Below are 12821 nucleotides of genomic sequence, written 5' to 3'. Positions count from 1 at the left end.
TTGTTTTTATATCAAAATGATAAGCAACATGGTGCTCACTACTTTGTAAGAAATAATTGTTGTAACTGATTATAGCAGTTTAGTTCTAGGTTAGGTTAGGTTAGGTTGGAAAGGAATGAGAGGAGGGTTTGTTTTAAAGCACTTCCAGTTCTTCGCAAAGTTTTCGATGTCGCTGATGTTAACTTCTGCTGCTTCCTCTAGTCCCTCTAAAAAAACCGTGCCCTAAAGTTTTAAAGCATCGGTTTTCCAGTTTCCACCAGCACAGCAGGTGCTACGGATTTGTCTTCCTTTCCGCATTCCTCTGCAGTAGTCGTCGTTGGAAATATTCCATTTCACGAGGATTATTCCCGTGGGGCAATTTCCAGTGACAGTGGCAGTTCCAGTGACGGCTCCTACAATTATGTGTACTAGGTTCTTTTTTGGTGCTGTAGTAGTGGTGTTATCATTCTGCTATCTACCACCACTGGCCACAGTCTTCGAACTGTAGCGCAGTCTTCACAGGGTGGTCCCGTCTCCTGCTGCTTGGCCTTGATGGTAGTTCATCTGACCCCCAGCACAGAGTGGCTCCGCCTTGACGCAGCTAAGACAGTGCTTCTCAGCAGTTCATCAAAATTTTCGATCTCACAGATTGCATGGTGATGCTTCTTCACAGATTGCATGGTGATGCTTCGCCAAACCAAACCAAACCAAACCAAGCTCTCAGAGTATATCACTAGTTTAGTTCTAAATAGATATAAAAATTATTTGTATATGTGTACAAATTAAGTATTGTGCATTTTCCTCTTATTATTAGTAATGCACACTAGTAACATGAGTAAAATTAATTTGCGTATTTTTTTGTGAGAAAATTAAAAATACTTACTCAAAAACGCATATTTGGGGGGTGTAGGAAGTCACAAAGCTACAAGACTTCAATACACGATCAGGAAATTTTAGGGGATTGAACATATAGCACTAACAAGTTTTTTAAAGTTTTTCGAAAATGTTAAGAAATATATAAAATTTAAATCTTTTTTAGTTCGAAAAAATGTCATATGTGTTTCTGGGGTCGAAACATACAGGGCGTCCCATTTTCCTGTGTTTTACAGGGTTTCTCATTTATGAGTATAGGTACAAAAATGGCAGTTTTCACATTACTGTGCCACTTTTTCATTAAACTGAATTTTGCTTCTAGTGTATCTAAAGAAGCTACACACATATTGGTCCTAGCCTTCTCGAGTTACATCCCTCGTATCACAACGTATGTCGATAATGTGAAAACTGAGTCCTATAGATTTTTTCACGTAGAATTCAGTGGGGTCACTAGATTTTCGCTAGGAGCTGTCATTCTTTAAATATGACCCGAACATAAATATCTTGGTTTAAATAAGCATATAATAAAAAATAAATGGTATAAGTATGTATGAGTAATTCCTTGTATTCTTTTTTTTATTTTATTTTATTGCGATGGTTATCGAAAAATGCAACATTTTCAAATTCGCCCTGTATTTCCGGAACTAAGAGGGCTAGGACAAATCTGTGTGTAGCATCTTTATCTAATTTTATAAAAAGCAGCAGAGTAATGTGAAAACCGCATCTTTGTATCTCTACTCATAAATGAAAAATCCAATAAAGTCCACGAAAATGGGACACCCTATACTACCAATTAAAATACTTGCAGTTATTTAAGAGACACTCGGTATGTTAATATTTTTTTCGATAGGGTTCAGAACTCGAAATCGACTTCAAATTCCGGCAAGTCGAAATCGAGTTTCATCGACAAGATCGAAGAACTTGAGCAGGGTGAAGGTCTTGCCACATTAATGCCGGATATCCAGAACACGGCTAACCTTGTAGCGAAGGTTACGTTCGGTTTGATAGACGAAAACAATTCGGATTGCGAGAATTCGCTGGAGAAGAGAATGATGGTTTCCCCCGAGGAACAGTATATTAGAATAATGAAAAATTTACAGTTTGGTAAGTATATTTATTAAAAAGATTTTTACTAAAATTTTGCATTTTAACATAGTAATTGATGAAATGCCTTTACTTCCTTTTACCCTCTGAATACTTACAACTTTAATACTTATATTTCCGGATATATCTTCAACATTTCGTCATACATCTTCATAGTCCAAGAAAATAGGCCTTTAAATACGATGTTTTGGTAAAAACTTGAATTTTTGATATAAGTTACTTTGAAAGATCTTAAAATAAATAGTGAAAGATTTTTTAAATTCACCCCCGAGAAGGGGTGAAATAAATAAAATTATTTTTTCGAAATTTCGGAGAAACGGTAAGAACTAGAAAAAAAGTTCAAATGATCTCTATGCTTTTTTTGCTCAGATCAAAATTAACCGAGATAGGGTGGCTAGAAGCTAGGGGATGATAGTAGAAAATTAAAAAAAAAATAATTGTTGCTGAAAAAATTATTTATTTAACATTTTTATTCAATTTGTTTGGAAAATTATAAATTTCAATTAATATTTTTTTAAATTCACGCCGAGAAGGGGTGAAAAATATATTTAAAGTGTTTTTTTCAACCAAACGGTTAGGACTTTGAAAAAAATGTTTCAATAATAGTTGTCTCCTAGCTTTTAGCCATCCTATCCCGGTTAATCTTGATTTGAAGAAAAAAAGCACGGAGAACATTTTTACGTAAAATTGAACACTTTTATTTCGACTTTTTTTCTAGTTCTTACCGTTTCTCCGAAATTACGAAAATTTGTGAAGGGGCGGGTGAATTTAAAATATCTTTTACAATTCGTTTTTAGATCTTTCAAAGTACCTTATATCAAAAATTCAAGTTTTTACCAAAACTTCGTATTTGAAGGCCTATTTTCTTGGACTCTCAATATATAGGATGGTCCGAACTGTATTGCGGAAACTTTGGCATCATATTCTGCAGATAAAAATAAGTACAAAAGTTCGTATAAATATACATTCTAAAATGCTTAGTTTTTGAGGTACAGGCTGTAGAAATTTCATTTTTATTTCGATTTGTTTCAAATAATTTCTGAAGTAACGTCAATATTTGAATGAAAATTAGTGTCTGGGAGTTTTTTGACTTGAGAAATTTGATTTTGATGTCAATATGACTCCTACTTAATAAGTAAAGGGCGCCACCTACGTATTTTTTAACTGATTAGAAATGTAATAACTTTTCCTCCGTACCTGTATAAAACTACTGAGTAAAAATATATACATTTACGACGTTTTTTATGGAAAAAAGATCTCTTGGTAAAAATCACCATGACTAATGGTTCTCGAGATATTTGGAATCGAAATTATCAAGACCTGTCATCATTGACATAAATTAGAAATGTTTTTATGCTAAAAGTTCCTAACAGAAACTGTTTTATCGTCAATTTTTTTCGAAAAAAAAAATTTATGATTATTTTAAAAAAAATAAAAAGTTTCCAAATTTATTATTTCAGTCAATAACTATCTACTCAATATGTCTATTTTTTGTCAATAATGACATGTGTGGACTAATTCCATTCTAAATATCTGGGGAGGCATTTTTATGTAGAAAATCCCGGAAGCGTATTTCCATAATATACCATGTAGAGAACATAAGGTCTCTAAGCCCCGCCCGCAAGCTTAGTTCAGCAGTAAAGATGTCTCTAACACGGTATAGAACGGAATGGGAAATGCGCCAAAATCGGGTATAGTTCGTAGTCGCATTACTGGCGTTATTTTTGATACATAGCATAAACAGTAACATTCATTTGTGTAAAATAATACCGTATGGTAAAAAACAGCGTCAGCGATGGCTATGAAATGCAGAGCGCTGTCATTTTATATATAAATTTAATGGAAAATGTCATCAATCTTTATTTCCCAGCCAACTGGACGCCGTTTTTTTCGACCATGCGGTATATATTTATTCTTTATCATTACATTCAAAATATGACTACAAAATATAAAACAAAGTAAATATCAACAAAAATAACATTTAATTATTAACTAATGTATATTATATTAATTTCTTTAAAATATCAGCCACTTAAAAAATAATAAAAATAAACATTGTTATGTCCTGTTAGAATTGTTTAGTTTAAAGTATTAAATATTAATGTCTTTTGGCATTTAGTGTATTTTTGGTAATATTTTTGCTCAAGCACTATTTTTCTAGTCTGTTCTCTTGGGATAGCCTTACTGATAGCCTTCTTTTTTTCAAGTGCAAACAGCAAGTTCTTCTGGATAAAGCTCTTGGTTGTACTGTAATATACTACTTGCTTTTTTTACAGTTTATTGTAGTATTTTTGAGAAATGTTTTTAACTGCTGCACTGTGTCAATATGATGTGACATTATTAAACCGTGTTAATATTTCTAGCATCTGATTACTTTTCTATTTTTGTGTTAAACCTGGTACTTAGTACTTTTTTCTATATTTGTTTTCAATAAAGCATGTTGGTCTTCAAAACTGCCTTCCTTAAATTCTTCCAGCCCGACAAATATTATTTACTTACAGCACTGTTTTTTGGTGAATAGCTGTTGTCTCTTGTGAAGCCGAATTACTATTTATATCGTCAATTTTACTTCAGATTTTATATTTGTTAACATAATCTCTAACGTACATTGCTCAGCCATCCTGATACTTGTTTACAATTCGCAACGGTCGCAAACTGTCTAATTCAATGCAAAATACAAGAAGTGACTAAGAATGTGACATATATCACGTTGTAACGCTGAGAAGGCAACTCCATACTATACCACATTTAGCGCGTTGTCTTATTCCATTCTATACCGCGTTAAAGACATCTTCAATGCTAAACTAAGCTTGGAGTCGGAGCTTTCCAAGCTTATGTTTAGGCTATAACATATATATAACCCTATGCTCTCTACATATTATGGAATTATGGTATATTATGGAAATACGCATCCCGGAAATATATAATTTTTCACTCACTAGTTTTATACAGGTACGGACGAAAAGTTATTACCGTTCAAAATATTTAAAACACATGTAGGTGGCGCCCCCTACAAATAGGAGACATATTGACATCAAAATCAAATTTTTCATGCCAAAAAATCCCAGAGATCAATTTTCATCCAAATATTGACGTTACTTCCTTTGAATTAGAAGACTAAAGAAGGAGCATATCAAAAATCTTAGGTCCACCGCGATGGGACTCATATATGGCCGACTTAAATTCCGGTTTATCAGTGCCGTTCTAATTTTATTTAAAAAATGTAAAACAATGATGTAGGGTAGACGTGGAGTAGACTCAATATTTTTTTTTATTTTACGTTGTGAATAAATGTTGGTAGTTATTAAAATTGTTATTAAAACATATTATTATAATACAAATAGATAAGTTTTAATAATTACTTATTAACACAAACATCCGATACGCTACTGAAGCAGGTAAGTCAAAGTGACGTATCTAAATTCTTTGACATCTAATCTTTGACAAGTAGTAAAAAAAAGCAAAAATGCAAGAAAAAATATATAATTAGTTAATTTAAGTGAATTTCATAAATGATTGGTTTACTACACGTATGTATATTACGTAGTCACTTACTAGCGGAAAGTTGTTCCATTATTTCACTCAATTTTGCCGAGAACTACCGCACGCTACACAACCAAATATTTTAGAGTCTTTTTCGATAAATCGCGATAGTGTCACTGTTAATTTAAGTTCTGCCACAATTTCCATCTAGATTTACTACCTTTATATATCTATCAGTAGTAGAATAAATAATAAATAACATAAAATAAGCTCCGTAAAGACTGACAAATCCACAAAATTTCAAATCAAATTGAAATGTGTCAAATAAATCGTCAAACAGAACTGTCAAGGATCCCCACCCTAGAGTCCTTTTTCCGCCCACCATACATGAATACATGGATAGCATTATGCTCCTTCCTTAGTCTTCTTATTCAAAGGTTACTTGAGAATTTATTTGGAAAAAATCCTAATTAAAATGGAAATTCTACATCCTGTATCTCAGAAACTAAGTATTTTAGGACATACATTTATATGAACTTTTTTAGTTATTTTTATCTCTAGAATATGATGCCGAGGTTTCCGGAATACAGTTCGGACCACCCTGTATATACCCATAATTAAGTACCTTATACATCTCCTATTGAATTCGTTTTTATTTAGAATCGAATTTATTTTACTTCCTTTTCCACTTCGGTTATTTTTATGGCTTTTTTAAAAGCGTTAGTTCCATAGATATAGTTTTAATTAAAAAAAGTCATATTGAAAGCCATCTGTCGATGACATATCAGATTTTTACATCTCAGTTGTTTGATCTTCTGTTAAGACACGAAAGAGTATAGACCATAGATGAGATATTCATATATTCAACATTTTCTATTAGAATAGTTTGATATGTTAGATGTTATAACATTTAACTCTTAATAATAGTACTATTATAATTTGTTACAGCATCTTACGAAATGATTGAAGAGCAAGAAGACGGCAGTATTAAGTTTGTAATATCCCACCATTTCGAATCGATGGCTAAAAGTACGACGGAACAATCGCATCCGACCCGAGTAAAGAGGATAGCTCAAGAAACTGTGACGCTTTCGACCAGTTTACCTTTGAGCTATAGCAGCTCAGTGTTTGTTAGATACGATACGTCACGTTTAGACGTCATGAAGGTAGGCGTTATTGATTTTAATTGTACAGGGTGGGCCAAATTGGTCGCTTTTAAAGGGAAACACCCTTTTCTATAGGAGATAACCAAAAACTAATATCGGTGTCTGGAGCTCAATTTTTATCAAAAACGTGATGATGAAAATCGCACATCGATATCTGTTACCGTTTCGGAGTTACGGGATGTTTTTCAAAAATGAGCATTTTTAACAAATCGTTATAACTTTTTTGCTATGGAGAATTTGGTATTTTTGTGAAAACATTTTCAAAGCAGCTTTTTACATAGAATTTAATGGTGTAAGTATATATATATTTTTTTTAAATTCATAATTTAAGAACTATCAACAGAAAATTTGATTTTTTATATAGGACACCTTGTATATTTTTAATTCATTGAAAAACATTTAAAATTACCTTTCCAAAAATTTACATACTTGATATTTTGCTCGACTATATGAGGTTAGATATATTTGTAACTGGAACACTCATTGTGCTTCTGCATCGGTTGGTTGGGAGAAAGGCCTCACCCTTCGCTGCACTCATCCGCTGGTGGGTAGCGTGATTGCCCGACTAACGTTGGAGAGCTTGTAAGACTCCACCAGTCTCAGTGCGTGATGGGGAGGGTCAATTCTCGTATCTTCCTAGAATATAACAAACAGCAGTATTCTACTCAACACAATTTTTAAGTACCCAGTTTTGTGGTGGTGTTCTAAATTACCAATTGGACTGTCTGTTCGTTGCCAATGAAGGTACAATAAAAATAACTTGAAATTAAACATGTATATAGTGTAGAGTGATTGAAATAAGCAATATCAAATCTAAATCCAACTACTCATAATAAAAATTATAATTAAAATTAAAAAAAAATAGGCAATGACAGTTTAGATAAAAATTGTTGAACAGTTATCCAAATTATTTAAAAAAAGTAAATGTCTACTTTTTTCAAATAATTATACTTTACCCTATTATACTTTAAAAAAGTATAATAGGGTCCTTGCACGTGTCGGGTATTTTATTACAGGTTATGGAAGAGAAATACGTATAGGTAGATAGAATCAGATAGAATAGTGAATGCGAAATTTCTAGATAAAATATTAACAAGTAGTATTGTATTTAAAGGTATGAATTGAGTTAATTAAATGCTAATTATTTACTTAACCTATAGTTTTCTTTAAATATATACATATACTTACTGTTAACGTTAAAAATATTCATGGCATAAATGAATAAGGGCAAAAACATTCAGGAAATGATTATTTAATAGAAAATAAAAGGGGTTTTTATGTAAACCTTTTTGATTTGGCGTTTTCGTACGTAATATCTGTTAGAGTTTAAAAGAATTTTACACGAATCTATTTTGTTAGTTTAAAAAAACAATGAACATGAAATGGATGAAAGAGTAGAAACCGCCGGCGCCGAACACCAGTCCAATTTTATGATTAAAAATGCTCGTTCAGTGACGAAGTATAATTTTATAAAATCAATCAAAACACATATAGTAGACTATTTTTATTCACATAGGCTTGTTGACAAGTTGTGAACATAAATCGTGTACCTACCTATTTACTTTTGCTCCTCCAATTTTGGCAGAAGTAAACAAAAATAATAGGCGATCATCGTCGAATCTACTTTCCGTAGATTGTCTGTGCTTTATTATAATCCGGTTCTGTCATAATTCTAACAAACTGAAACACCCAGTGATATCTAAATAAATTTGCAAAACATTTAATAAATTAGAAATTATTTAGATGTCAAATGGTCATTGGGAAAAGCTTATTAAAATTTAAATGGAATGCGTTCGCTGTGAGCCGAAAATTTTAAGATCTTTGACGTCACGCCTCGTTTTCGCGCCAAGCGAATTTCAATGAATTTCAATCATTAATTTAAGTACTTTCCAGATGGAATTTGTACAAACTGATTTACATATATTATATGTTTTAGGTAAAAATGTATTAGAAATCATAAATACATATTTAAATTATACCCGACACGTGCAAGGACGACTTATTTGTAAAGATAGAAAAAAAAATATATATATATATATATATATATATATATATATATATATATATATATATATATATATATATATATATATATATATAATTATATAAGAGTTTCTTGCCTTGAACTGCTAATATAGAAATTAATTCCACGCTATGTTCGACATAATGTGGATCAACCTGCTCTCACTACCGGTTTCGGGGCCCTACCACATTATCAGGTGAGCTTGGGTATCTCCACAATATGTCGAGCACAGCGCAGAGTATATAAACACGACTTGTCGTAAAGTAGCGGTAAGATATTAAGTCCCGCATGAATTTCAATCATTAATTTAAGTACTTTCCAGATGGAATTTGTACAAACTGATTTACATATATTATATGTTTTAGGTAAAAATGTATTAGAAATCATAAATACATATTTAAATTATACCCGACACGTGCAAGGACCCTATTATTTGTAAAGATAGAAAAAAAAAAAAAAAATATATATATATATATATATATATGTATGAAAATATATATATATATATATATATATATATATATATATATATATATATATATATATATATATATATATATATATATATATATATATATATATATATATATATATATATATATATATATATATATATATATATATATATATATATATATATATATATAAAATTATATAAGAGTTTCTTGGCCTTGAACTGCTAATATAAGAAATTAATTCCACGCTGTGTTCGTCATAATGTGGATCAACCTGCTCTCACTACCGGTTTCGGGGCCCTACCCCATCATCAGGTGAGAAATACCCAAGCTCACCTGATGATGGGGTAGGGCCCCGAAACCGGTAGTGAGAGCAGGTTGATCCACATTATGTCGAACACAGCGTGGAATTAATTTCTTATATTAGCAGTTCAAGGCAAGAAACTCTTATATAATTTTATTATATACCTAAAAACTGCAAGAAATTTATTTTCCATTATATAATTTGGGCTAGCCGAAAAAAGCCTTTATTTACTATCGATAGTTGTGCCTCGGTGGTACGAAAGTACTACCATTGCACGCAGGCCGCTATCTCGCGATGCGGGACTTAATATCTTACCGCTACTTTACGACAAGTCGTGTTTATATACTCTGCGCTGTGCTCGACATATTGTGGAAATACCCAAGCTCACCTGATGATGGGGTAGGGCCCCGAAACCGGTAGTGAGAGCAGGTTGATCCACATTATGTCGAACACAGCGTGGAATTAATTTCTTATATTAGCAGTTCAAGGCAAGAAACTCTTATATAATTTTATTATATATATATATATATATATATATATATATATATATATATATATATATATATATATATATATATATATATATATATATATATATATATATATATATATATATATATATATATATATATATATATAGAAAATAATTTATACCTATACACCTAAACAAAAACAACTTAAAATAACAGGAACTGGTAGTTCGACTAAGTCACCTTTTACGCTTTTTTTTTCGATGGCATGGTACAAATAAAATTACTGAAGGTGTAAATACCCTACAATAAAAAAAACGACGTCAGGAGTGATGTGGAGGTGAAGATTGCTGTTACTTTATATGTAAACTTATATAGGGAATATTATCGATCGTTATTTATAAGCCAACTAGGCGCATTTTTTTCTCGATCAGACGGTATTATAATTACAATCAAAAGTTATTTATGCTGATTTAGATTTTTTCAGAAAGTAGTATTTTTTCTTAATTTCATTGTATTTAGAAAATTCGACATGACGTGGAAATCAACTTGATTGATTTTCTTTATTTCTTTAACTTCTTCGATCTCTATTTACAAGTCTTTTTCGAACGTTTTAGATTAACCTACCGCTTTGTAACTTTTTTGGCAACAAATATCTCCCATTTTTTAAAGATTTGATTAACTACGATTGACTACAAACTTCAACAAACCATAAAAAGTAAACAATAAACTGAGAAAATTAAAGTTATTTTACATTAGTTGACCACAGATAAGAAAATAGGTTAAGGCTGACTTGTCTCAGCCTAAATATTTACCGCTGAGAATTTTGCACAGCGGCTGACTGTTGCTGTTCGTCAGAATAGACCGTTTAGGGAAATCGCTTACTCGCCACTCAGCCGCTGACCGTCCCTGAACGCGCCCATGGTTTGGACTCGCCCCCTCACTCTCTCTTTCTCGTCTTCTATCTTCACTCGTTGGTTTTAATTCGTCTTGGTGTAAGGTGTAATCGTCTTATTACAAATTATTCGTCTTAATCGTCTTATTACTACAAAAAATTCGTCTTAAACTTGATTTTCATGCATCCGTTGTCCGACGATACGTTGATACGATATTAATTTTATTGGTAGAATTTAAAGACTTTGATTGGTTATAAAATAACGCAGTTTTTAAATTTATTGCATTTTCATGCCTCCGTTTATCGGATATACGTTGGTGTCATTTTATATTTTCGTTTCCATAACGATTTTGCTATTTTACTTATATTTTTATTATGGTTAGATTAAATTTGTCAAAAAAGTGTCAAAACGTCCGTTATCGTATGAACGGGTCCGTTGGCGGGCTGAAGTAAAATATTACGGATGAAAAGTGGCGCGAAAACGCTATGACTAATCAGAGCACCGCCGGACCACCGTATCAACGTATAAAGCTTGATTTTCATGCATCCGTTGTCCGACGATACGAAGGTACGATATTAATTTTATTGGTTGAATTTAAAGACTTCGATTGGTTAGAAACGGTTAACCAATCGAAGCCTTTAAATACACCCAATGAAATTAATAACGTATCAATGTATCGTCGGACAACGGCAAGAACGGTAAACTAATAGGATTGCTCATCCTCATAAGACGTACGTTCGCCTCTTACCGCGCTTCAGCCGACAGTTGTGACGTCATTGTAGCCCTTGTCAAAGCCTTCGTGGCCTTGTCATGATAGTGTGTATTATTAGTTGCCTATGGCAAACTTATAAAAATAACAGCTGATAAATTTTGAGTTAATTATTTTGTCAATTTTAAATGTGAAAAAGGTGTCTTTAAAGTTTTTAGAGCTATAGAGTGTATAAATACGTTCATTTTGTGTTGTGGATTGTGACAAAGTGCATACTAAGTGCTCACGATTTTGTTTATTAATTATTTTAAAGCAAAATATGGAAGTACTCTAAAAAGAATTCTTGCAAAAGGTGATGCTGGGAACTGCTGTTCTTAAAAATGTATTATCCGAGTATTTAATACGATTTATACAGTTAATTTTCTATACTGCATACATATAAGGTGTTTAAATAAATAAACTAAATAATGAACGTTTTGCATTCGGTAACCAATAATGCACGTGTGTGTATTATTGGTTGCCGGATAAGGACTAATAACCATGACAAGGGCTACAATGACGTCACAAAGCGAGTAGTTCTCGCATGCACCTGGCGGACACTTTTGGCTGAATGAGCAGTCCTATTAGGTTAACTGTTCTTGGGACAACGGATGCATTAAAATCAAGCTTAACGGATGCATGAAAATCAAGCTAATCGTCTCGCGTCTTTTTTTTCCGCGTCCCCACGCTACGTGGGGACATATATATATATATATATATATATATATATATATATATATATATATATATATATATATATATATATATATATATATATATATATATATATATATATGTAGTGTGCTCGATAGTTTTATATCGATATTGTTGTGTTCCCAGCCTTAATTAGTTGAGACTTGCTCCTTACTACTTTCACGTACACCTTACACCAAGACGAATTAAAACCAACGAGTGAAGATAGAAGACGAGAAAGAGAGAGTGAGGGGGCGAGTCCAAACCATGGGCGCGTTCAGGGACGGTCAGCGGCTGAGTGGCGAGTAAGCGATTTCCCTAAACGGTCTATTCTGACGAACAGCAACAGTCAGCCGCTGTGCAAAATTCTCAGCGGTAAATATTTAGGCTGAGACAAGTCAGCCTTAATCTATTTTCTTATCTGTGGTCAACTAATGTAAAATAACTTTAATTTTCTCAGTTTATTGTTTACTTTTTATTTGTTGAAGTTTGTAGTCAATCGTAGTTAATCGAATCTTTTAAAAATGGGAGATATTTGTTGCCAAAAAGTTACAAAGCGGTAGGTTAATCTAAAACGTTCGAAAAAGACTTGTAAATAGAGATCGAAGAAGTTAAAGAAATAAAGAA

The 12821-nt window shown here is 32.2% G+C and overlaps 2 protein-coding genes across 2 annotated transcripts in view; one reads left to right on the top strand and one right to left on the bottom strand.

Moving 5' to 3' along the window:
* The window catches only part of LOC115885743 (glycogen-binding subunit 76A-like), a 426966-nt gene that overhangs the window by 184295 nt on the left and 229850 nt on the right, over positions 1-12821 (bottom strand). The window lies entirely within an intron of this gene.
* LOC115885741 (baculoviral IAP repeat-containing protein 6) overlaps positions 1-12821 on the top strand; it is a 105522-nt gene that overhangs the window by 80684 nt on the left and 12017 nt on the right. The window contains exons 32-33 of the mRNA XM_030904748.1: positions 1703-1956; positions 6388-6605. Coding sequence (XP_030760608.1) covers positions 1703-1956; positions 6388-6605 — 472 coding nt within the window. The remainder of the gene's footprint in view (positions 1-1702; positions 1957-6387; positions 6606-12821) is intronic.

The sequence above is a fragment of the Sitophilus oryzae genome, unplaced genomic scaffold, assembly GCF_002938485.1.
Source record: "Sitophilus oryzae breed Bouriz unplaced genomic scaffold, Soryzae_2.0 scaffold_41_pilon_pilon, whole genome shotgun sequence".
NCBI lineage: Eukaryota > Metazoa > Arthropoda > Insecta > Coleoptera > Curculionidae > Sitophilus > Sitophilus oryzae.
This window is presented reverse-complemented; position numbering and strand designations above follow the sequence as displayed.